This window comes from Phaenicophaeus curvirostris, chromosome 4, assembly GCF_032191515.1.
Source record: "Phaenicophaeus curvirostris isolate KB17595 chromosome 4, BPBGC_Pcur_1.0, whole genome shotgun sequence".
NCBI classification, from domain to species: domain Eukaryota; kingdom Metazoa; phylum Chordata; class Aves; order Cuculiformes; family Cuculidae; genus Phaenicophaeus; species Phaenicophaeus curvirostris.
Genome location: NC_091395.1, coordinates 59,391,852 through 59,418,651, shown reverse-complemented (window position 1 = coordinate 59,418,651; position 26,800 = coordinate 59,391,852). Strand labels below are relative to the sequence as shown.

The 26,800-nt window shown below is 39.8% G+C and overlaps 1 protein-coding gene across 4 annotated transcripts in view; it reads right to left on the bottom strand.

Moving 5' to 3' along the window:
- The window catches only part of PPARGC1A (PPARG coactivator 1 alpha), a 365,245-nt gene that overhangs the window by 3,898 nt on the left and 334,547 nt on the right, over nt 1–26,800 (bottom strand). For all 4 annotated transcript variants that reach the window (XM_069856202.1, XM_069856203.1, XM_069856204.1 and 1 more), the window contains 8 exons: nt 26,418–26,622; nt 22,348–22,393; nt 22,166–22,239; nt 11,798–12,710; nt 11,138–11,242; nt 10,881–11,001; nt 2,628–2,749; nt 2,134–2,285 (listed from right to left, as the gene is read on the bottom strand). In XM_069856202.1, coding sequence (XP_069712303.1) covers nt 2,134–2,285; nt 2,628–2,749; nt 10,881–11,001; nt 11,138–11,242; nt 11,798–12,710; nt 22,166–22,239; nt 22,348–22,393; nt 26,418–26,622 — 1,738 coding nt within the window. The remainder of the gene's footprint in view (nt 1–2,133; nt 2,286–2,627; nt 2,750–10,880; nt 11,002–11,137; nt 11,243–11,797; nt 12,711–22,165; nt 22,240–22,347; nt 22,394–26,417; nt 26,623–26,800) is intronic.

Below are 26,800 nucleotides of genomic sequence, written 5' to 3'. Positions count from 1 at the left end.
GACCTGCCAGGGAATACTCCCAGTGATGAAGAATGTTCAAGAGGGTTTCCTTCAGACAACTTATTTTAAACCCCAGATTTTCTGAGATAACAGAGACAACCCTGGCTTCCTCTGCTGAAAATAAGTCAAATCAAGTCAAGATTTCAATCTGGTTTTACTGTTTTTATCAGCCTACATTTCGACAAATGCCTTGCTACCTTTTATATTTTCAACATCAGGTCTATAGCTCTTCAGCAGTCAATTGCCTTTTCTTAGCTTTACATTCTCTGTTTAGCCACCAAAGTGAATTATAGCATATTCAGAGTGAACAATGTGTATCATCTTTATCATTTATTTTGAGAGTACATCAATTGGTTAGAAAAAAATATATCTGCACTCACTTCCTGCATTGTACAAAGCTGAGGGCAGCATATACAAGATTTCATTAGTCCTCTGTTAGAGGGTTACGAGATATTTTAATGGCTGTGGCCATTTATTCATTAAAACCCACAATATCTGATTAACATATATTGAATGGCAAAATGCCCCTTTCTGTTTTATTCAGAAAAGAATATCTCACATACCTCTAGTCTATTATACAGGTATCGGTAAAGGTTTAACATTTAGTGAATACTTTACATCTTAAAAGGTAATTAAATAAGAGGTGAGTCTATAATACATTATAACATTACAGACAATGTTTTGGCAGTCTGCATGCTTTTTATGCATATACGTAATAGCAGCATTCCTGCTGTAGGAGTTTGAACATCTCCAAACATCCTTGCAAGTAGTGGACAGATACAGATGGACTTGATGATCTCAAAGATCTTTTCCAACCAAACAATTCTATAATTCTATGATTCTAAGGGGAAGCATCACATGCTGACCCAAAGCATAAGACAAACCCATACATTTTTGCCCAGGACTAGGACAGACCCAGCTGTGCTATTGCAGGCAGTATGCACGCTTGGTACTGGAGTTATCACAGCATTCTGGGGTCTGGATACTGGTATGCGTTCTGCCCCACATCAGCGGTCCAGCTAATGCCAAGTGATTTGCTATGGTCACCATAGGCCGAAGCCTCTTACATGATGACTGGAAGCCCCTACAAGGAGACACTTGCATACACGGATGGTTATGCACAATGTGGGAACCAAGCCACATCGTTCTGGAGCACACATCTTATGAGGAGCAGCACAGAGAACTGGGACTGTTTAATCTGGAGAAGAGAAGGCCAAGGATGAGACCATATTGCCTTCTACAACTGAAAGGAAGTTGTAGTGAGGTGGGTGCTGGCCTCTTCTTCCTAGTAACTAGTGATAGGACAAAAGGAAATGGGCTCAAATTGCACCAGAGGAGGTTAGGATAAGATATTAGGTGAAACTTCCTTACTGAAAGAGTGGTCAAGGATTGGAACAGGCTGCCCAGGGGAGCGGTGGAGTCACCATCCCTGGACATGTTAAAAAAGTGTACAGACATGGCACTTTGGGACATGGTTTAGTAAGCATAGTCTGCCTGACAGTTGGAGCTGATTATCTTAGAGGTCTTTTTCCTTAATGATTCTATGATTATGATTCTATAACTACCGGTTGAGATCTGTGGCCCTTGCTATACTAAGATTTGACCACAAGCGGTTCTAACTTTCACACCTGAGAAACTATGAATTACATTTAGGGAGTTTCTTTGGCAAGTTTTACACATCTACAGCAAAACTCATGGCAAATTAAGAATCATAATGAATTTTGGGGGGTGAGACATCTACTTTGTTCTCTGTTGAAATAAATAAATCATATAAATAAATCAGGGATTAAAACCTAGCAGTCACAGCATAGCAATCAACGGTAAGGCATGCAGGACCTTTCTGTGGTGCTATTATTTCAATACAGAAATATATAATTGAATATCGGGCACTTCTTTTTGGTAATGATGAAAATGGGCTTTAGAAGAATTTTTGCTGTCTGAAATACGTTAATGAAGCCAGCTCAGATTATCAGAGCTTTTACACTTCTTGCAGTAAGTGAAACCAACTTCCTTTAACCTCTCCCAATCATTTAAATAATTTAAACAGCAAACAAAAAAGAGGCAAACCCTAAATTCTCCTGAGTTATGAGGTTCCAGTTATGTATCTTAATTCACACAGAGCAAAATACGTACCTAGGTCTGCATAGTTAGACTTGCAAAATTGCTTGCGTCCACAAAAGTACAGCTCAAAGTCAGGTTCATTTGACCTGCGTAAAGTGTATCCATTTTCAAGAGCAGCAAAGGCGTCACAAGTATAGCGGTAGGTGATGAAACCATAGCTGTCTCTGCAATTGAAAAATACAGTTGTGAACAAAAGCTAAAAAGAGTTAATGCACATTAGTGTAACCCTTTCCTGAAAGCAGAAGATCCAGCAGCGGAAATGCTAGAAGTACTGCATCCATTTATCAGCATGATTGTCCTGTCATACAGCTAAATACTTATTTCTGGGACAGGGAATCTCAACTAGCAAGATTAATATATAAGGATGAAAGAAAACAAATAACATTTTGAACTCAGCATGTCATCTGTCACTGCATTTACACTGGTAACTCATACCAGTAATCTTACTTCCATAATTTTTTACATATGGCAGCTCCCAAACAAGAAGTAATCTCTAAAGTTCTTACCCATCATCCCGCAAATTTATTGTGCACTCCTCAATTTCACCAAAAACTTCAAACCGGTCCCTCAGTTCTGTTCGGGTTGTGTCAGGTCTGATTTTCTCCAGATATATCACACGACGTTCTTCCTGTTGAGAAACAGCAGCAGGGAAGACGTATTTTTAACAAAATGTAATAGAGATTAACCTCTACATATACGCATGCAAATACACACATGGATGAGCTGAGGATGCATAATTATAGTAATAGTGTCTTGTGGAAGACCTACTGCTTCCTGCTAATTAAGTGAAGTAGTCCTGTCTTGGAAGTCATCTACAATATTTGAAAGACACTATATTTGTAATGTTGGGCACTCCTAAAAGGTTTCACTGGTTGCTGCCACCTTACTGCTACGCACTGACAGACAACTTTCTTCGTATTCTACTGCACATTCTTCCCTTCCACCCTTTCTACCATTTCCCCTCCAGGACTATAAACTTTTCCAAGTAAGAAGCTACCTTTTTCTTGTCATCTATACAATACTGGGCAAAACCCATCTTAGTTGTGGAGTAGTATAAAGCGACACTATAATTGCAGAAATGTACCTTTTCGATTCTTAGGGGAAAAGAACCTAACTGAATTCTCTGATTTTCACAGGCTAGGGTGTCATTTGCATGTTCCTTCAATGCTTGGAGCAAAGTATAAAAGATACTTTTAAAACAATCGAGTCATGGTCACATCTCTCCTTCCTGAGTGGAAATGCTCAGCAGAATGACAACAGGACTAGAAAACCGTGTGAGAGTCATTACAAATTTTTTGTTGCACACTTTACTGAGGATAGAGCCATTTAGTGAGCTGCAAACGAAGTAAAAGGGAAAAAGAGATCTTCAAAACACTGACCTTAAGGTAATCAGGGCAAAGAATCACCAGCTACATATGGCTTGGGTGCTCAGCCTTCCTGTCTCAGATTGCCTCTGGCCTGAAGAACCCTAGCACCACCAGACCCACTGCTCATCCATTACCCACCCGCACATTTGTCCCTTAAATCGAACCACCACTTCATTCTCAGCTGGCGTAAATCTGTCAGTCAGTGAAGCAATGTCAGTTTAAACCATCAGCTCTGGCACCTGAGACTTCTGCAGAATTTAGGTGCCAAATGCCAAAGGAGCTATACTGACTGCTGAGAATTCGTGACTATCGTAACCTGGAGGTGCCTAAAGGCTAATGGTACCTCAACTGTGCAAAGCAAAAGGCTCTAGGGACCTAAATATAGACTTGCATATCTGCTCAGAAACATCCTAGCCTAAAGACACAGATCCCTTACAGAGTTACAATTCAGATATAGCATGAAATGCATCTTTTCCATGAGCCCCCATAGAGGCATACAGCACTAGTCATTCTTGGACCACAGACAAGAGGACTGAGATCAGACCAAAACACAGGTAGAAATTATCCTGATGCCTCTTCTTTACTTGCTTGAGCAGTCACTTGAGATAAAGGGACCATCAAAACTCTTAGTTATAGGGCCCAAAATCTTGACTCCCCGTTCCCAGGAGAGGAACTGTTTAATGCAAAACAGATAAACAATTCCTGCAGCAGGAAGCTGAAAATAATAGACTTGCCTCTCAACAGAAACTCTTTCTCACTAGCACACTTAGTCAACTATTTTCACTCTTTTCCTGGCCTGAAAAGGCTCAGAGAATCAGATCCCATTAATCTAAGCTCCTAAGAAAGGAACGTGAGTTTAATGCTCCAGAAAACAGAGATCCAAGAATCAAACACTCCTACACAAAGTCCTACCCACTAAGATATTCACAAGGATTGACCACTAGAACCACTGGGTCCTTTATAGCTCCCTGGTCAGCCCAGTAGAATCCCTGGTTGCTCCGCCAAAGTATGTATATGCTCTCCTTAATCAATTGGATCAGTTAAGTATCTCACTTGGATGCTTGAAGCTACTGCCTCTTTTGATTATATAAGAAACAAAGGTGACTTTGTAGAGGTAGTCCTCTATAACCTTGCTGGGACCAACACCTCCATTTTTAAATGTTATGCCTTCCAAAGCACTTGGCCCCAAAGCTTCCCTTGTTTTCTGCCATAGCAATGCAGTCTGGAGAAACTAGCACGGCTAAAAGGACAAGTGTGCTCATGGGGGGCCAAAAGTTTAGGGAAGAGAGGTAACTTTACAGACAACTGCTGCTTTTTGAGCTCTGTCTCTGCTGCGTCCCAGTCAAGAGCCACAACCATCCTGAGTTGGTCAGGGCTTCTGTGAACTAGGGACTGCAGAATGCAAGCAACAGAAATCTGCATTTCTTCCGTTTTCCCCATTCTAATTCTACTTACTTGCAGTATGGTTGGACGCCATAAACTTCAAAACCAGAAAACGCTGCATATGCACAGTAATTACTTTTTCAGACCATTTTACCAAATCAGGATTTTAACCACACTGAAACACTTGATAAGAAACAATTCCATTGATACTTGCTATTGAACCTAAATGACTGACCAGATGGAGCAGAACATAACATTGCAGACTGTCTAATATACTTTAGATGAGATAATACATCTCAACTGAAAAAACCACAATGTCTTACTTATTGACATGGACATTGTTATATTACAGTGTGATGGAAATAAGTATTGCACGCTCTTCCATAAGTCTGTGTGCATGCCTGTGCAATATTTCCTTCTTCCGTTCCTCTAATAAACTTTATATTTTTAATTTCACTTTAAGATAACTGAAATAAAACATAACAGAACCAGTAAAGAAAAGCTTGTTAAGCTATCACTAAGGGAATAAGTTAAACCTGCAATACTAAGGAAATTCAAATTTAAGGTTGAAATGAACCATATGTCCTCTAGCGCACACACATGCGGAGATGTTCTTTCAAGTATTTTTTTCAAGCAGAGTGCCATGATGGCATAAGATACCAGAGAACACAGGACTCACACAGCACTGTCTTTCCCTTGGCTAACTTGGGCTTATTCAAAACAATTATGAAGTACTTTGTTTGTATTCATAGAGACACCTGCCTTTTATTCCCATTAATAATAAGAGCTATCCAAGCCTAACAAGATTACAACATACCTCTAAATGTTAAAGACCTTTATTTCATAGTAAGTTACATGTGTTAAGTCCATATGTGCATATTAAGTATGCTTTTGCCTGCACTTGTTAGAGGAGATGATATATGACTTGGGAACCTAGAGAACTGCAAAGAAAAGCTTTTGTTTTCAGCTTAACGTGGGCAGAGGGAACATGCAGGGATCTCCAGAAGATACTGTTCATAATTCCCTCCCAAAAGTGCAGATGATTTATTTCACATCATAACCGTTACATGTAATTCACTGCTTTGCCAGGTAAATAAAGGAAGAAAGAAAAGTTCAGCTAACTCCCTTGGGCCCAACAAGTCTGTCTTCTTTCAGTTTATCTAAAGCTTCTTATTCTTAATGTTGCTCTTTCTTCCTTACAACAAAAACATTTCAATAGGCAAATCTCGGACTGGAAAGTAGTACTCCAAGTCTCAAATAAAAATACTTAAGGCATTATCATTCCAGTAAAGCCTAAGATTTTGATGAAATAATAAGAAGAAATTTTTGCTTTATATTCTGTATTAGAAGAAGAATTGTGGACTAAACATGACCCATGGGCAAGTACGAATGGCCCAAGTACAAAGACCCACAAAAATTAGAAAAGAAAGAAAGAACATTGCACAAAATTTTTAAGCGCTGTTGTGTGGCTAACTGAGGGCTGCAATAGTGCAGCCACACTCATGGTGACTGCTAGAAAAATAACGGTGGACCAGTGAACCTCAGGATTTAGGTAATCCATTTGATACATTTTCTGCAACTCCTACAGCAAAGGCAGAGTGCCTGGAATCAGGGCCATCAAGATGAGCAATGACAAAAAAATCCAAACTAAATATACAATGTACAATGGATCCTCCATTAGTGGGAATGCACACCATTATAAGATGACTCTAGTTTTAGACTTTAGAGAAGCTAAGCACTCATTTATAAAACCACCTCTCTCCTGCCTTCCTGTTGCAATGTAATTTATTTTCTTTGAAACCACGTGCTTCTTTCTGCTGCAGTGGCCTCACAGCGCATTTATCTTCTTATGTCTGTAAGCTCTTTGGGACGGGGACTCTTGATACTTGTCTCATGGAGGCTGTCAGCACTTAAAAATGAAAAGTAGTAATGGTAACAGGAATTTTCTACTCAAGTAGAAAAGCAGATTTTGATAAACCTCCTGGCAGGAGCCAGCACATACAGTAAATGGGCTACAGGGAGGATGTGACAGTAAGTTAGCATCGTGGCCAGAGTGACTGAGCAGCAGAGATGCAGAACACCAGGCTGCACATCAGCCAGTTTTAAGTTCCAGCCCTGGTGCACCACGTCAATAGGAAAACAGTCTGGTGGCTCTAGAATTGAAATGTGCTAACTGCATTTCTGACACCATGCCTTGTGCGGTCTAATGAGCTGCTGGAGTAAAAACCCACGTAACTTTGACATTTCCTGGCACGTATTAGAAGAAAAAAGCAGTCTTCAGTCTTGGCAAATCACTGTGATCTGCCTGGGTTAGGGACCCAATCGCAGCTCCTATAAAGCTCTAAGCAGACTGTCTTTTACTGCTGTTGTTCCTCAAGTTTCATGCTGAATGTGTCTCCACTATGATCTGGTCAGCATTATAAAGTTAATTAAGTTTTAGTGGTAGACTGGCCTTGAGTTCAATGAGGACCCATTCCAAAACAAAACGTGGACCCAGTGAAATAAGTAAAGCCAAGATCAAACTGAACTGTGCTAAAATTTGATTCAGTTAGCAAAGGCATCACCATCAACGGTATAACTAAATGGATGAATGAATGACAAAAATATTTTTCTTTCTATCTACCTGGAAAATCATAAAAGCGTTTGGGTTGGAAGGAACCTTGAAGATCATCGAGTTCCAACCCCCCTGCCACAGGCAGGGACACCTCCCACCAGATCAGGCTGCCCAAGACCCCATCCAACCTGGCCTTGAACACCTCCAGGGATGGGGCATCCACAGCTTCCCTGGGCAACCTGTGGCAGTGCCTCACCGCTCTCATGGTGACAAAATTCTTCCTTACGTCTAGCCTAAATCTGCCCCTCTCCAGTTTACACCCATCGCCCCTAAAATGTCTTGTGGGCTCAGTCCATATTTTTGAAGCAAGACTGCTCTAACTTAAGACCACAATGCACAAAAAAAGACAATCTCCAGTAACTGGAGCAGGGAGAATAGAGAAGAAGAAAAGAAAGAGAAAAATAATATCACAGTGCCTTTTGAAGTCAAGCCACCTGTATATAGCTGCAAGTCTAGATAGGAATTCAGGAATCCATAAAGGGAAATGCTAGCCCAGGCTTCCAGCTGACCTTAAGCTACTATATTCAAGATGTGTACAAGGCTGAAGAGGCAGCCACTTAAACACATGCCTGCTACATAGCATGAATTCAGCCTCTAAAACAAGCCTCCTCAGCACTCTGCCGATATGCCTTCACATCTGCCAAAGCACAAGCTGCCTGCACAATCAGTGGGCACTGCTGCACATACAGTTTTGACAGATTAAAATACGTGACAATTTCTTCATTTCTTTTTCCTATGTTTCCCACTCTACTTGTCACAAGGAGACTAATTTGAGTTATTGAACCAATAATACTTGATGGATTTTAGCTCAGTCATAATTTCTGTTCCCCTTCCACCGTGCACCCTTTGTATAACTAACTCCTGAGACCTTAGCACAGTGTTTCTCATGAAGAAAATGGTCCTGACTTGTATAACAACCAAGGCATTACTACTGCCCAATTCTGGGCCACTCTTTTAATGCTACCTGAGGTATGTGACCATGAATCAATTCTTGCAGCACAAGAATGGCCTAGAATGAAAATTAAAAATTCCCCAATGCAGAGAGCAAAGAAATCTAAATTTATGGGGATGTAGGAAGAGTTCAAGGAAAGACAGAAGAAGTTCTTGTGGCTGAACAATAAATGAGTTGAGTCCTCCAAGAAAGAAAAGTGACACAGAAGAGACCCATAAGCCAAAAAAGAGTAAGAAAAGGAGAAGAGAATGCTAGAAAGGATACAAATTTTGTTACTGACTTCATGGAATCAGGGCTACCTTACCCTGCTGTCCTCTAATCCTTATTATCTACATTGGGAATAAACTGGCATGACTCAATACAGATTTTTAAAGTAAAAGTGCTGATAGACATTGGAGAAAGGAGTTCGTAGGATTTCATCTGTATCTACTGCAGCTCTTATACAGGTGACTGGATTTTAAGTTTTTGCAGTGTTCTATTTATTGATATTTATTTTTTAGTTCTAATTTATTTATGCTTATTAGTAAGTCATTTCATTAATGAAGTTCACTTCATCACGACAATGTTCACTTTAGAAAGAAAATAAATCCCATCTTGGTTTGGAAAAGTCTAAAATTAAAACAGGAAGTTTTGGTGCAGCACATGTGGAGTTTTCCAAGTTTCTTTTCTTTATTTTTCCCTTTCTCTTGATTAGCTAATTGTCAAATACTTGTTTGTTTTAAACTAAATCAATTTCTCTACCTCCTCAGGTGGATTAAGGTTTATTTATACCGGTAAGGTACCATAATTGAGAAGCAGTAAGATACACCCATGACAGAGATCTACTTGAATCTCTAATTTGTGTTACATCTAAGACAGAACAGTCAGTGTAAGTTGCTATTGCTGGAAGGTAGTGTTCATCTCTAAGCAGATGGAAGGCAGGTATTTTAAAACTAACTGCAACAACTGACTTAAATATAGCCAAGCAGAATCATTCCACTGCCTTCAATGAGTTGCAGATAAGTACACCAGAGCACATTATAGCTCTAAATCTTATGCTTTACAAAATACACATGATCACCCACACTTTGTAGACGGAGCACCTGAAGCAGAGAAAAGTGAAATGGTTTGATGAAGCTCACTAGGAACAACAGTAGCAGAGGAAAAAAAAGCATAAAATAAAGGTGTCTATTCCCTCCCAGAACTTCTCATTGCCACAGACTACACCAGTACATGTCAATCTCTACACACACCCAGCTCTGTAAGTATGTGTTTTAGAAAAAATGCTGTCAAGTGTGTGACAAATCACCTTTTACTACAAAGTCCACTAAAGGCACTAGAAGAAAGACGTGTTCATTTCAGTGAGACTTGGACGGAGCACTAAGGGAAAATCTGGGAACAGAGATGAAATGTCTCGGACTGCACCAGTTCATGCAAGAGCCAGCACACGGCCAAAGCAGCACTAAACGTACAGTGGAATGGGGAGAGCAGGACAGAGAAAACCAACTGTAAATTGTTAAGGCAAACCATCAAATGGGCTTAACAGCTACAAGAAGAGTCCAGATTTACAGCAGTTCCCGATTTAATCTATCAAAACCATCACGTAGTTGCCAAGGGGGAACTAAAAAGGGGCAAGAGCCACCTGTCCATTTAGCAGCCATTCTTCAGTCCTACTGCTACGAGAGGCAAGAGCTGCTCATCTCCACATGGGTATTTCTATTGCCTCAGGTATTTCAGTTGTTTCACACAGAACAGCAATGAACAAAATAATTAAATAATACTATTCATTATGAAAAGGCCCAGTGTCAAGTGACATTTTAAATTGCATCGTGTCTTCAGACTATTTATTCTGCTAAAAATAACTTAAAAATTAACTGAGTCATAGTCAGAAAAAAACCCCCTCATTTTTAAAAGGCATTAAACTCATGCATTTGCAACCCAGTTTTGAATTCTGTTATCTACACCCTCTGTACAGACAATTACAGCAACTACTAAGTCCATCTATCGGTGTGTAAGCTGACTCCTTATATTGCTTCTGTAAAAAAACCCGGACATACAGAAAATACACTGGTTATTGGCACCCTGGTAGGTAATATATAGTATAGAATGCAAGTCCAACTGATAGATCTGTATAAAAATCAGACCACTTCATTTTTAATTGTCTGTTGTCTTGGATGAAATTTCTCTCTAGTAAGGCCTTTGTATTTGTTAACTGTGAAAAACTTGAAGAGTTGCAATTTATAGAACCTGAAAAAATTATTATTTTAACATCAGAACATAAATTGTTACGAAAGCACATATTTGTCTAAAATTCAAAATATTAAGAAATGCACGTAAGCAGATTTTTGTATTTTGAGGGATTTTTTTATAAAAAAAGAAAATAAAGTCTGAGTTCTAGCTTTAGAAATCTATGAAAAGAAAAAGAAGTCTATTTCAAAATGAAAGTTATCTTCACAGTGCTTACAATTGCTTTCTGCCTCTGTCTCTCCCTTTGTTTGGCCCTTTCAGATTCCCGTTTTTCATACTCTTTGCGGTATTCTTCCCTCTTCAGCCTTTCATGCTGATATTCCTCATAGCTGTCATATCTAGGAAACATAACTTAGTCATTAAATCAAGCACCTGCATTTGTGAATGTAAAATTAGCAATACAGTTTCTGGAAAGCTTCATTATCTCTTGAGAACCAGCTGCAAAGTAAACCAAATGCACACAAAATTCACTACCTGGGTCTGCGACTGTACGGTGATCTGGATCGGGACCTTGCACGTACGGGAGAACTTCTGTATGCTTGGTGTCTACATTGGCTGGACTCATAACAGCAACAAGATCTGCAGGAAGAAACACATTGACCTCTGTCATTCACTTTGAATCTATTGACACCATTTTTCTACCTCTTTCCTGAACTTACAATTTCTTCTAAGCTACTAGTGAGATTTTCCAGTGAGTTTGCGATCCTCTAGTGAACTAAAGGGCTTCAAGTGATTTCCCCCCACCGCCCTCTTGTAACGTTCCTTATTGAGGCTAACACAGAGCACAGAGTCAGACACTGTCAGCTTCATCTGATAGGGACTGCAGCTAGACTGGCACCTGGCAGCTCGCAGATAATGGGAAAGGTTAGTAGTGTACATCTCTCACCAATTGCTCTGCTGCTGACCTGACTGGCTCCACTCAGAAAGTGTAAACTTGGCAAATATAAAAGATAATGGCAACAAGTGTTTCTGTAGCAACCCCGTAACCTTCAGAGTTGATCAGCTCAGGAGCAATAGAGCAAGTTGCACTAGATCATTCCTTCTTTCTTTATTCCTTCCTTTCCTTGCTTCATATTTTTTGCTGGTTTCTTTCTTATAACTACAATGAAAATACATGAATTTGATGTACTATACCTTGAAGAGGATCTACTACAGGGTGACCTTGACCTCGATCGGGAATATGGAGAACGGGAACAAGACCTGCGTTGAGGAAAGGACCTTGATCTAGAGCGTGTCCTTTGGGATCTTTGAGAAAATAAGGATTTGGGTGGAGACACTGAATCTCTGCATGGAGAGTTAAAAGAAGAGCAAGAAGGTGATACATCAAATAATGAATAGGCTTGTGTCCCATCCCAAGGGTAGCATAGTTTATCACTTTCATCTTCACTGTCATCAAAGAGACCGTCCATTTCTAGTCCTGAATTTATAAACATAGGTAGTTTGGAGAATTGTTCATTACTGTAATCACTGTCCCTTAGTTCTCTGGTCTTATCTGCTTCTTCATCAAAAACAGCTTGGCTGGGGTGACCAAAATGTTTATTCAGTTCAGCCCGAATTTCCTGGTCTTGGAGCTGTTTTCTATTATTACCGTGGGATCCCTGCTTACTTGTCTGTAAAGTCTCTTTCTTGAAATACTCGTCTTGTTCTAAAGAAGAACAAATCTGACACTGCCACCCAGGTGAAGAATCCTTAAATTCTAGTTGTCTGGAGTCCTGAAGTTCCTGGGATATTTTAATGTGTATTTCCGATTTTGAATTCATAGATTGACAGTAGTCATGGTCACCAAACAGCCGCAAACTGGGCCGTTTTGTCTTTCTCTCCTCATGTCCATTGGACAGTACTGTAGTCTTGCTAAGCTGTGCATACAGCTCAGACTGTTCTGGACCCTTCTTGATTGAGTTATTTCCTTGAGAACCGGGAGACTCACTAAAGCGGGGCTTTTTGGAAGGTGGTACAACAGTCTTGCATGATGACTTCGGCTTAGGTGAAGTCCTAAAAGGATTATCCTGGTTGGCTTTATGAGGAGGGGTCGTAGGTGGAGTTAGGCCTAAGGGGAAAAAAAGGAGGAACAGAATATTTTTAAGCACATAAACTATGTTTATAAAGGCGGCTCATGTGCTTCTTTAAAACAGAGACAACACAAGATCAATTCTATGTCACTTTAACACTGCTAATACTGGGAATAAGCGTACTTAGGGTGTGAGACACCAAAGGTCTGGTAACAACAATAGCGACAGTCAGCATAATTTCTGCACCTCCCCTTTCTCCGCCTTTCCCTCTGTAGATTTTGATAGAAAAGACAGATAAAAAACAAAAGGCTTTTTTGTTAAAAATCAAAAAGATTCTGATATAAAATCAAAAGTCAAAAGAATAGCCCTGTCAAAAACCTAAAGAAATTAGCAGATAAAAACCTGAATAAAAGCAAGCCAGAGAAAAATAAATGAGTGCTATCAAAGGAACCTGGGTAGGATGCAGAGCTCGAATACAAGGAAGTACAGCAACTCTACAAGTCAACTGCAATGACTCCTTGTCTTCACAGTTCATTAACTTAGTAAACCATCGCAAATGTATGTATAATCATTCTTGTAAGCATAACTAATACATTTTGCCTGAAATGTGGTTCTGCAACTGAAACCCAAGTGAACAATCGACCACTGCAACTGTAATGAACCACTGCATTCAGAACTAAAGATTAGCGAGCATCATGAAGTAGAGAGCCAAAATGAAACAGGTAAGTATTCAAAGACTAAAGACACCATTAACTACCATGATCTTTCAGATAACTATAATAGACTATATCACTATGGTGAGACAAAATTGCAGGGAGGACTACAGATCATTCTAGTAAAACCCAAGAACCAAAGCAGCACCTTCCCATTTATTTTTATAAGGGTAGAATTAAGTAGCTACATTTTCTGTAGAAATTATAGAATTTCTTCAGATTATATAAAAGGAAAACACAGGACACCAGTGCAGTGTAACAGCAGACTGCGGCCACTGCTCTTCAGAAAAGTAGTTAGTATGTTAGGTTTTAAAAAATTTGCTTCTGTTAGATTGACTCTAATGCAATTTATAGGTATATATGGTTAAGACCAAACAAATACATAAGTGTTGTCCTTAATTAGACTGAGATTAGGGAGTTCTAGATAATCTAGACCATCCTTGAGCACTCCACAGGTCGATGATGTCCCAAGACTTGTTCTAGCCCAAGCAATGAGCAATCCATTATTTCTTTAGCAAGAATGAAAAGAGAGCACGGGCACATTTACAGGAAATGTGTATTTCAAATATGGTTATAGAGTTTTGTTTTGTATTTTTAACCATGCACCACAGATCAGCAGATCAATGCAAATGGAACATGCTTTATAGTGTTTTGCTGTAAAGAAGGAAAAGCGTCCATCAACGCGTAGTGCTCCCTTAGGAACATAAATGGAGACTGGGAGTCCCATCACATTAGCTGCAATGAATTTGTTCCAGAAAAAAAAAAAAAGACAGGAGTACCAAGGCTTGAATACCTGATGTGAGACTGAAGCTTGATTTTGCCTGAATGTTTGGAAAAAAGGATTATCAGGTACCCATGGCTATGTGAAGACTTTGTCTAATATCACCAAAGTCGGGGAAACTGAGGCAAAGATGCTGACATCCAAAACTCCAGGTACCCTAAAACTGATTTTAAAAATGAAGAAGTCTTGTGCAAAGTTATTACTGTTAAGCTATTTCATCTAATTTGAGCCCTCAGTTGTTTTTTTTTCCTTCCCAAAAATTCACTAGATTCAGCAGTACACATTTCACACCTTATCCATCTGCTCACTAACAAATATGTTTGACTACTAAATGAGTTTTTGGCAAAATGAAGGGAAGAGTCCTCTTCAAAACTCCACAGTAATGATTTCTGGGTTAAAAAAAATCAGGCTCAGATTCAACAAAGATTTGAGTAAGCAACGACTGTTTTCTAGATAAAAAATTTAGATGCGTCACTCTTATTCACGAAATTATATAGCCCCTGAGAAGCTCTGGCATCAGTTGCTGAATTTTCAAATGTAGTTTCAAAGAAAAAGTGAAGCAGGAGAATATTAATTCCAGTCCCTCTGTGTTACTTCCAACAACTAGTCCACAATGAACATGCATATTTAAGAATTTCAGGCAAAGAAACCCCAGCGATAATTCAGTATCAAAACCAAAATATTTTTCCATTCCCACTTCATTGTAAAGCTAGCCCTGGCAGGAAATATGCTAAACACAGAACAGAGAGATGTCCAGAAACCTGACAAGGAGCCCAACAATCTTTAGAGGAAGGGGAAAAGAAAACTCCATCAAAAAGCCCTTGCAAAAGTACAGACTGAGCTAAATTTACTGGCACTTCTCTTGCTGGCAGAATTGTGCTGAGGACAGACTAAGAAAGGGTTTCCTCGTGGCATTTTGGCTTTTTTCCTGTTTTTCAGCAGAAGCAGGAAGTGCACAGGCAAGTAGAAATGGATAAATGTTGGAAAAAGTTCATCTAACCTTTGAACAAGTCTCCATTGGGGGATGAAGGGAGGAGTGAAGTTTTGAATTCACGTCACTGCTACAGAGTCCACCTTCTGCACATCCCATGACCAGTGTCCAAAGTGTGAACTTTGAGAAAACCAGCTGGCTGCACACTTGCTCATCTTCACACTAACCCCTTGTAATGTTCACCAAGGGCCATGATCCCACATCAGTGGCATTACAATATTCTATAACCATTGGATTATTTTATACACGTCAATTTCTCCACCAATGTGTACATTTTAGCATTGACAATACAAGGTATACTCTGTGCTCTCTCCTGAACTTAGCAGGTTTTGACAGATTTATGGAAGGACAGATGGCCATTATGGGCTGAAGGCTGACAAGAGGCAGTTCAGAGCATTGTTAACACACTTGCACAAACTCTCAGCAGTGCAGCGCTGTGCAGAATGTAATTCAGACTATAGCTTTTTTATTGCTGCCTATTTTCTTTTGTCAAAAGAGCCTGCTGTGCACAGCAACAAATGGCTGCCATTACCCAGAATGTAATGGGTGTCAGACAAATCACGTAACACAAACAATCAAGAGTATGTAGGTCATATTTCAACAGAGCACAACCTTAGCAATATTTATGATTACTGCATTGAAATGTGCTCTATAATAAACAAGTACCTCTACATCACTCACACTTACGTACTTCTGCACAGCAAATATGTTAGAAGTGGTGCATACTCTACAATCATTCCCCTTAAACAGTCTTTTTTCTTTTTAAAGTAAAAGGTAAGTATTTTTTCATGACATGCTGTAAAATCATTTTCTTTGGTGGAATTTCTCTTTAATTGAATGGATTCCATAAACGGTATGTTTGCACCTTCCCTTGCTCTGTGTATATACCACGAACTCACTTGGTAGCATACATCAATTTGCCAGCATTGCTCTCGTAGCAGCACCATTCTCCCTGTATCTCTGCCACACTGGCTGAGCAACCTCTTTCAAGAAAGTCTCTGGAAGAGTGAAACTACTTTTCATACATTCCAAAACTCCACTAAAAATCCCAAATCCTTAGTAACTCATTTAGCTCAGCTAGGTTGATAAGCAGAAATTAGAGGACTGCCTTTGCATAAAACATGACATCTTGACTGTTTAGGACTGATTTGCAATGCTGTTTTACATAGACGCTGATCTTCATAAAACTCTACTGTAACTGTTAGCTTTTAAATGCTTGATGACATTTGTTGTGCTTTAAGGGGGCTGAGGATTACTGTCTGTTGGAGAATGCAGCCCTGAAACCTTTCTATGTGTAAACTGGGCTTTTGAGAGGCCCCAAAACCAAATTTTTTCATACCTTTCAAGTCTGAAAATGGATTGTCAAGGGCAACATTTAAGGCCACTTAAAACACTGAACATAAGATAACAGCTCAATTCAGTAAAAGAATCAGAAGGTTTTGTGTTGCACAAGACTGCAGAAGCCAGGAAAACTTAATAAAATGAAATAGCCATCATATAATAAAAAACTACATGCTTGTTGAGTATTCAGATTAATGCCATTGTCAGTGTTGCAGAAAATGAAGACAGATGCCTGAAAATATCAAATAATTTACCAGATTTTATTCCCTTTGGTCAACTCTCTGCACTTCTTATTTCATTTTATCAGAAATTATTCTGAGGTCAGATAAGTTTTTATATGATTTTAAGTATTTGTTTTGATAACTAAGAGGTAATACAGATCTAGAGGTGGGCAAAGAGCAGGGTGTAAGTATCCCCAAGGATGCTGATGAATTCCAAACCACTATTCAAGCTCATTGAGTTCTTACAGTCTTTTCTAACTGATTTTTAGAGAGATCAAATTTTGCACCCAAGAAAGACAGGTGAGGAGTTTTATGCTCCAGTAAATTAAAAGGATCCCTGTGCAAATGAGAGACTTCCATCAGGCCACCTGTTTTACATAAGAGGGTGGAAACAGCCTTCCAGTTACTGATTGCTACTTTTATGGTAGTAGGGCTGTAAGCATGTAAACTCACGTCAGGCACTTACGTGGTAGGTTTGAGTATTTAGAAGTGAAGGTTTAAAAAGACACTAAGAGAACAGAGAACACTGAATTTCAAACATTGAGGAGCCATGCAATCTAACTTGCAGCATTCAGAAGTTCAGCAGAAAGTCTATCATTGAGGAGCTCTTGATGATCAAGAGAAACAAAGCCACCTCCAGAGGGCGAGTCCTTCTAGTCCCTGTGTCTGCAGGTGTCCCCTCAGCCTGATGGGTAGCAGAGGAAAGAGGTCCTCCAGGGATATAGAAACATCCCTTGTTCCTGGAAGATGTTAAGAGAGGTTCCAGCCCATAGCCCCTTAGCAAGGTTTTAGCAATATAGGTAGCTGTGATTACAAAGGAAGAAAAACTTCTTGAGAACCTCTTACCCAGAATGAGACTCACCTTATACAGAAAGCTCATCTACCACATTATCGTCACCTAGAACTTCCTCCATATCATGATGTTCTGGTTAATTTTCCTTATAATAACAGCAGAAATAAGCTGTAGGAGTTTGTAATTTACATAGCAATGGACTTCCTGCTCTACTGCAGGATACTCATTTAATATGCACTCAAAGAATTTTTGTGTTTAAGAAATTATTTGTTCCTTGTAACTTGACAAATCAATGTTTCGACAGTTTTAGGGAGAACAGTTACATTCATGACTACTAACAAAGCCATCCTAAAGAAGATATAGCATTGGGAAGAGAATGGTTTCATTTTAACTTTAGATACGTGAATCCAAAATGAGTGTGTGAGGCAAAGATTGATGGCTCATGTGGGAAATGCTTTTATTTATTTATTTTTCCACTCCATAGTTAATTCATCAGTGAGGGAACCAATGTTGTTCTCAGAAGAGAGATCAAGGGAGCTGCTATTTATATTAAAATACTTTGTGCTTCGATAGCACAAGCAGCACTGCTAATAGTCTTTTCAATTCGGCAGCAAGATCAAGGCAACTCCTATTTAAATTATAATAAATAGTGCTTGTAGAGTGAAAGTTGCCCTATAGAAGGACAATGAGCAACGTGGTTATCAGGGTCTCACTAAAGAACTTCAAGGTATTATTAATCACTACTGCTGCTATTTTTTCCCCTTTTTGGGGGTTGTTTTTTTACTGAAGTGGGTTCCAGTTCTGCCATGATTTACTCATATACACTGTAAGCTCTTCAGCACTAGAGCTTGTTTCTGTTATGTACCTGTTGCCTTCCAGCACAAGCAGACACATGACACAAAATACTATGGCAATATAAATGAGTTAAAAGGGAAGACATGCACAAACACTTATATTTTTATAGATTTATATACATATATGAATATAAAAATAAAATCTATGTGTGTATGAAGGCAGAGATTAATACAGTTACCAAGTGATGAAATGCAGTCTCCTGAAACCTCAACAGGCATTCTGAAGACCAGAGCAAGTGTTACATGAAGTCCAAGAGCCACCATCATTGCTTGAATCATAGGATCACAGAGTTGCCTGGTTAGAAAACACCTTTGAGATCATGAAGTCCAACTGTACCTGTCCACTACTAAACCATATTCCTGAGCATTTCATCTACCCACCTTCAAACACTGCCAGGGATGGTGACTCAACCACCTCCTTGGGCAGCCTCTTCCAAAACCCAATAACGCTTTTAGTGAAGAACTTTTTCCTGATGCCTAATCTGAACCTCCCCTGGTGCAACCTGAGGCCACTTCCTCTCATCCTTTCATCTGTCGCCTGAGAGAAAAGACCAACACTCACCTCTTGGCAACCCTCTTTCAGGTAGTTGTAGAGAGTGGTAAAGTCTCCCCTCAGCATCCTCTTCTCTAGACTAAACCACCCCAGTTCCCTCAGCTGCTCCTCATAAGACTTGCTCTCCAGCTACTTCTCCAATTTCATCGCTCTTCTCTGGACAACACTCCAGAACCTCAATGTCTTTCTTGTAGTGAGGGGTCCAAAACTGGCACAGGATTCAAAGTGCAGCCTCACCAGTGCTGAGTACAGGGGCACAATCACTTCCTTGGTCCTGCTGGCCACTCTGTGCTACAGGCCAAGATCCTGTTTGCCTTTTGGTCACCCAGGCACACTGTTGGCTCATACTCAGTCAGCTGACAACCAGCACCCCCAGCTCCTTCTCTGCCAGGCAGCTTTCTAGCCACTCTTCACTAAGCCTGTAGCGCTGCATGGGGTTGTTGTGTCCCAACTGCAGCACTCGGCACTCGGCCTTGTTGAACCTCATGCCATTGGTCTCAAGCCCATTGATCCAGCCTGTTCAGATCCCTTTGTAGAGCCTCCCTACCCTCAAGCAGATCAACACCTCCTCCCAGATTACTATCATCCACAAACTTACTAAGGGTACATCCAGATCATCGATAAAGATATTGAACAGAACTGGACCCAGCACTGAGCCCTGGGGAACACCACTTGTGACTGGCCTCCAACTGGATTTAAATCCATTTACCACCACTCTTTGGGCCTGGTCATCCAGCCAGTTTTTAACCCAGCAGAGGGTGTGCCTGTCCAGGTCAGCGTCAGCCAGTTTCTCAAGCAGAATACCATAAGAAACAGTGTCAAAGGCTTTATTGAAGTCCAGGTACACTATACTCACAGCCTTTCCCTCATCCATTAAGCACGTTGCCTTGTCATAGAAAAAGATCAGGTTAGTTTGGCAGGACCTGCCTTTCATAAACCCATGACTGGGCACTGAAGATGACCTGCTCCAAGGCCTTCCCCGGCACTGAGTTCAGTCTGACAGGCTTGTAGTTCCCTGGATCCTCCCTCTGACCTTTCTTGTAAATGGACACAACATTTGTCAGCCTTCAGTCAAGTTCAACTTCCCCAGTGAGCCAGGACTGCTGGTAGACAGAGCTTGGGAACACTGCCCCAAATCCCTGGCCACACAGACTCCACCAATTCTTGTTCTCCTTCACTATCAGTTTATGTTCTAGCTAGACTGTATTTACATCTGGGGGCGGGGGGGGGATATATTCATAGTTTCATAGGACAACATTTCTGTTCACATACTCATCCAGTTGTGGTGTTGCACAGCTTCTGGAGCATTTTTTTAGTGTGCTAGTTCCCCTGGTTATATTGTCTAAGACAACTACTGAGCTATTTTGTTGTACTCTGTGCACAGCTGATGGAGCGGAATGAGTTCAGTAATACCAACACCATTCCCATTGCCATTTTAGAGGCAATAGTAGAGGACTATCCAGCGGTCAGACTGCCTTATGGAGGCAATAGCAGAGGACTATCCAGGGGTCAGACTGCCTCCCAATTTCTGTCTAGTCAGCTGATGCGAAGAGCAGGCTTATGACTTTCTGGCTGAGAGAAAACACTGCTCCCTTTAGTGATTTCAATGCCTGCTTGTATCGTTCTGCTGTAGTCACCTCATCTGCCCCTTTCAGTTGGCAGCACTAAGCACTGACTTACCAGTGTGCTTACAAATGCGCGCTCTTGTGCAGATTTGCACTCCAGTAATGATAAAAGAAGCTTCTACATGTTTGAGGCCTGCTGGCATTGAACTGGATTATTCTGGTATATACAGTGAATTTTGCCATGTTTGTGTTGGTTTTACAAAAAGAAACTGCATTGCATGGATGCTTGATTAAGACTTCAGTTTTTTAGGACATGTGAGAGGAAAGTGTGCGTATTTATGGCCTCAAGTTGCACCAGGGGAGGTTCAGATTAGATAACAGGAAATTTTTTTTTCAACAAAAGGGTTATCAGGCACTGGAACAGGCTGCCCGGGGAGGTGGTTGAGTTGTCATACCAGGAGGTGTTTAAAAGACAGGTAGATGAGGTGCACAGGAATATGGTTTAGCAGTGGACAGGTACAGTTGGACTCAATGATCTCAAGAGTCTTTTCCAACCAAATGATTCTATGATTCCAAAGCTGAACAAATGAAGGAGTTTCTGAAAAAGTGAAATTATGGTTGTAAGGAGGTCAAAGCCTGAAGTACATGTGCAAACCCAGTGCTTGGACCTGCTCTTGTGTAAAGCTGCCACTGAATTCAGGGGCGTCAAGCTGATTTATGGTACCTTAAGACATGGTTTGAATGGTCCCCAAAATGCTAACGATCACATAATTTACAATCCACTGTTACTCCTTACGGATGCTCCTGAGAGAAATGCATGCCAAGCATTCACAATTCTTATTTTTTGATATTACAGAACTGAGAAAGTAAACAGTCTTAACAATAGCTCAAGTGGAACTCAACATGTGCTCTTGTGCTGAATTCTGGAAAACTGAGGCAGAACAGAGTTCAGAGAAAAGCAATAAAAAAGATCTGAGGTCCAAAGGGATTGACTTTAGCAGAAAGGGCAGATGAATTAAAGGAGTGAAACGGGTGTCACATGAACAAAATCAGCACATGACAAAAACATCTACAAATTTTTCAAAGGTACAAACACCAGGGATCTGAAAGCAAAAGAAGGATAAAGGGAGTTTGTGTGAAGTGTGCTAATGGAAGAAATAAAGAGAAAGCAAGAATATAAAACTAGTATCAATTTAAAATTTACCTCTAAGCTATGGAATAGTTTTTCATCGGCAAAGAAGAAAGCTGTTATTTGTGACATATTAATCTAGAATTGACAAAGTACTGAAACATGCAGTCACGTAAAGCCCTAGACCGGCCTGGAGACACTCTGGATGACATAACTTTTCCATCTGCAACATCTAATACACTGTGCTGTGGGGCTTTTCCTTGAGAGATGGCACTCAGCAGTACACAAATCTATCGGGATATGGGGAAGTGTAACAGATAAATGGTTGCATTCATATTTTCACAGAAATTATGCTCTCTTGTGCAGGTTTGGAGCTGTATGTTCAAACACATTCCCTCTCAGGTAACTGGATAAGAAGTCAATGCTAAACTGGCCTGAAGTTAATCTGCTGGAGACCTCTGTGACATCTTGGTGTACACGTGGTATTTCAAAATGAATAAATACAAATACAAGTCATGCTTAAAGGAGACACCAGTACTCCTCATTGCTCACCTGCAGTTCCAGAGAGTTCCACACTTAAGGTTTGTTCGATAGTCTTGTTCTCAAATGGGGAACCCTTGGAATCACTGGAAGACAGGGCACATTTATAAAAACAAGCTGAAATGGAGTTGCTGTAGCCAAAATCTACTGAATCCCCCTCCCTTTTATTAATGTTTGCACTTTTTAGTACTTACTTTGGTGACTCGGGCGTCAATGGAAGTGATAAACTTGTTGGTTTGGCTAAAGAGAAAAAAGAAAACAATTATGGAATTTTTGAACACTCCATAAAGTATACTAAACTAAAAAGATTTATTTTGGTGCTGGAATTGCACATTACTCTGTCAGGGCTGAGCTCCCGTAGTTCTACAGCCGTTTTAGTGTATCTTAGATAGATAAATAAGGAGACTCATCCTGACTCCTTATTACTGGTATCAAAAGGGCACCTAAATTTCAACAATGACTTATACCAATTACTGAACATTTCAAATACAGTACACAACCCAAATGCCAAGGACCTTTCCAAAGAAGAGTAGTACATGTTAAAAATCAATGAAGAAATGTACAGGATACACTCTGAAAATGTTATTTCTCTTAGAGATAATTTAGACTACAGTTCACGTTTTATTTGGAAACAGAAGCAGCAGAATAACTACAAAGTAACAGAACGTTATGAATATTCAGCTAATTTTACTCCTACAATATACAATTTTATATATAGCACTGAGAATAGGTTGTTTCTATAAGGCCAGAGTCCAATCAGTTAATAGTCCAAATTTCTGCAAATTATTCTGCAAACTATGACAAGTCACGGACACAGTCACAGATGGTTAAAAATGGGGTTGAAGCTCTCAGCACTACAATCTCAACATACGCAAAACAAAGCTGTAGCTATAAAAATACAAGTCTTTGTAGCTTTTACTCATGCAAACTTGCATTTTCCCAAAGCAAGCCAAGAACTAGGATACTGTAATACAACTAATATTCCTTTAATTGCCAGCAAAATGTTTAAAAATTAAAAGGAATATTACTTGCAAATTTTACTTTTCAGAAGTTAGATGGATGTTTTAACACAGAGAGCATTATACCAAGAACAACAGCAGGGGATCTTTTCTGCAAATTAATTACTTAAGACAAAATGTTCCCCTTGAACACTCCTGCACTGCAGATCTTTTGTCCAGAGTGTCACTATTGCATATTAGGTATTCATTCCAGGCTTAGAGCTCCCATTGACATTAAAGGGATTTTATATGCAAATTGATTACTTTTATAAGCTCGAGAGTATTTCTGAAGTAATATTACATTTTTAAAAAAATTAACTCAATTCTCTAGAGCTGCATATTGTTTCTCCTCCTCCCCATATGAAAGTTAGAAATGGAAGCTCAGGTGTTCACCTCGGGTTCACCTTCCTCAGAAGTCACTGCCAGAGTGAGGAGTTGCACCTCAACGAGTTGTCTCATCCAGCACTGCTGCTGATTTGTGCATAAAACCAGGTGCTGTAACACTGACTGTAACCCAACACATTTTTGTGCGCGTTTTATATATATCTAGGGATACTAATGTTTGCCAGTAGCTATCTAGAGGTAAAACTGACTTAAAAAAATCAAATCTTACAGTAAGGCTCTGGAATAAAGTTTGATACAAAAGCTTCCATTTACCCAATTTTGGTTTTCTAAAGAAGCTGAATGGGTAAAGGCTATTTAAGCCTCTAAAAAGTCTCATTCTAGCTTTCATTAGTCCCACAGAATAGTCCACATGAGAATATATATATATATAAAATCTGAAGCACTGAGGCACAGTGCAAATCTGCCAGAGATGGGCACAGAACCAAGGTGTCATCTCACACTCATATCTATTCATCTTAGGGAGATACCACTGAGCTCTCCCACTGAGCCACTTGCATACCAAAACACCCATCAGTTTTCTTATTGCTAGGCAAGGTCTTGACCAAACAGTATTCCTGCAAAAGATTGGTCCTCACATACACCTATTGATAGTGTAAATATTTAGCCAAGACACTATCATTTTCCATGGTGCCTGTTTATTAGAGTGTCAAGGTCTACTGTGGTCTGGGTTTTTTTATATTAAAAAGGGTTCACATGAAGCTGCTTGTCCCTGTAAATTGAAAACATTCAGGTTCAAAAAAACTAAGTTTCCTCATGGGCAAATTTCAATGCAAAACTGCAGATGATCTTTGGCATGAATGGGTTTGTGGACATTCCCCTGGGTTTGCAATATGTTTGCAACAGTAAATCTAAAGGAAAATATGGTTTGACTTGTCCTTTGTGAGCTTTCCCTAACTTTGGAAGAAAAAAATCAGATCTTGATTATTTTTTAAAACAGAAGGAGCCAATTTTCTCATACTTTTGATTAAACATATGAGCAAATGACTGCAGGTCTGTGAATACCAGTTAAATTTGCAAGTTTGATTCTGCTTGAATTGACTGCCCAAGCCGAAAACATCATATTCTTGTATTTGTACTATATGCAAATTCATTGATATTGAAGTCATCTACTAGTGTATGAGGCAAATTTGATGAAAAAACATTTTGGAAGCCAGGAATCAAAGAGGATAGTAACACCTCTTTGTCTGCAACTTCACTCACAATACCATCAAAGTCACAGTCATCTGTTAAATGCTGCTAAGTTCACTATATGTCCCTTTGGAACTTCCTAATCTCTTCATCCACGATGTTTCCACAACCCAGTGTGCCTTGCTTCTCTACACTGAATGTACACAATTGCCTCAGCTGGGGAAAAAATGCACCTCTGATCTGAACAGAAAGATTTCATGATCCGTACTCATGTGTGTGTGCACATATGTCTATGTATGTGTACCACATACACATGCACAGAGCATGTTACACATGATATGCTTCATCATGTATCACCTTAACACCCAACAGTGTTAATAAAGCTCCCTGTAACTTCTAGCAGCTCTGTGTTTCAGTTCCATCGCAGTAAGAGACCCAAGCTTCACACATACAGTTCAGTTTGGATTTTGCCGTGAAGCAGACTGCTGAAGCCGTCCAGAAGGAGTGGCAGTTGGCATCTAAGAAGCTCTAGGGGCAGTTGGATTTCTTTCTTAAAAGAAACATTGTTCAGAGAATTTGAGACCATAATGGGGAAAAGTATACTCAGGATGTCAGAACATACAGCTGGGAAAAGGGTATTTATCGTTGGGAAGAGAAGACTGTTTTTATTAAGTTTGCATATACTTCTACAGGAGGAGTAAAAAATCACATTTGATGGGGGCTGAAAAAGCACAGGGATGGGGAGAGAAGAAGGAAAAACACACACAGTTTACAACTGCTGCTTTAAAAATACCAGAACAACACGTTTAGGGTCATACCCTCATATGTGTTGCCACAACTTCAGCGTTGTCATCCAGGATTTGCACTGATGTGACTGAGACAGACACCTGGCCTTCTAGATGCTAGGCCAATATATATACGCATATGTATTTTAAAGAAACAGGAACTTCTAAAAAAGATCCCTTGGGGCTCATAAGCTTTTACAGCCTTCCATTACCTTGGGAAAACAGGCAGGGGAAGAGAAAACAAGAGAGGGGCTTAAGTTCTTGCATCTCTGTCACATAAAGTACTTGCAGTATAGACCAGTTCTTTATGCATTGGGGGATACTAAAAGTGAACACAAGTGTTTAGTTTTGACCATAAAGAATCTAAAAAGAGAGAGAGAAAGATCAGGATGGCAGCTAAACTTTCAACTATTTACAAAATAAAATTACAAACCAGCATTCCAGCTTTAACAGGAATGACACATTTATTGCTTTTTCTGTAGCAGTGAGAGTACTATTTACTGTCTCTTAAGGACTATGTGGCAGGTTAACAATGCCTTCAGTTTTACACCAGCAAAAAAGAAAGAAGCTCACTAATGAACTGGCCTGCCCAGCTTGTTTAGGGGTATAATGATTTCTTAGCAGTACAGTACTCTGTGAATAAATATCTCCAGCTAGCTTGGTATATTATCATGTGGTATTTGTTACAACTTTTTTTTTCCCCGAGATACCTGTTCTGAGGTTAAAGGGGACAGAGACAGGATTAGAACTGTTTAAAAGCTAAATCTAGCTAACTAATTCTAACTTCATTATACTGTTTTAAAATTCCCCCTACAAAGAAGAGATTCTGGAGTTAACAATACTAATCCAAAGAATAGAATAGGTATCAAGAGTATTCACAAATACAGTATTTCAGCCTCCCTGCGTTACCACTGGTACCAAAACTGCGTTCTGTGGTCCCACACCTACCTTGCAGATGATTTGTCTGGGACTGCAGATGAGGCTTCCTTTTGGAGGTGCATTTGTCTCTGCTGCTGTTCCTATTCTCTGCTGGTTTGGTCTGAGGAGGGTCATCATTTGTAGTCAGATATTTGAGAAGTTCAGAGCAGGGACGTCTTTGAGGCTTGTGCTGTTGACAAATGCTTTTCGCTTTATTGCTCCATGAATTCTCAGTCTTAAAAACAGGGCATAATAAAATAAAATAAAAAAGCAAAAATTAGTGAGCTGAACCTTATCAGAATGGATATAGGTTTTCTGAAGAGATGAGATTTTCAATGAAGTGTTCAGTCTAAGTGTACTAGATCTATGAGCTGTGAATAATTGTTTGCAGAACAAGGAAAGAAAATTACATT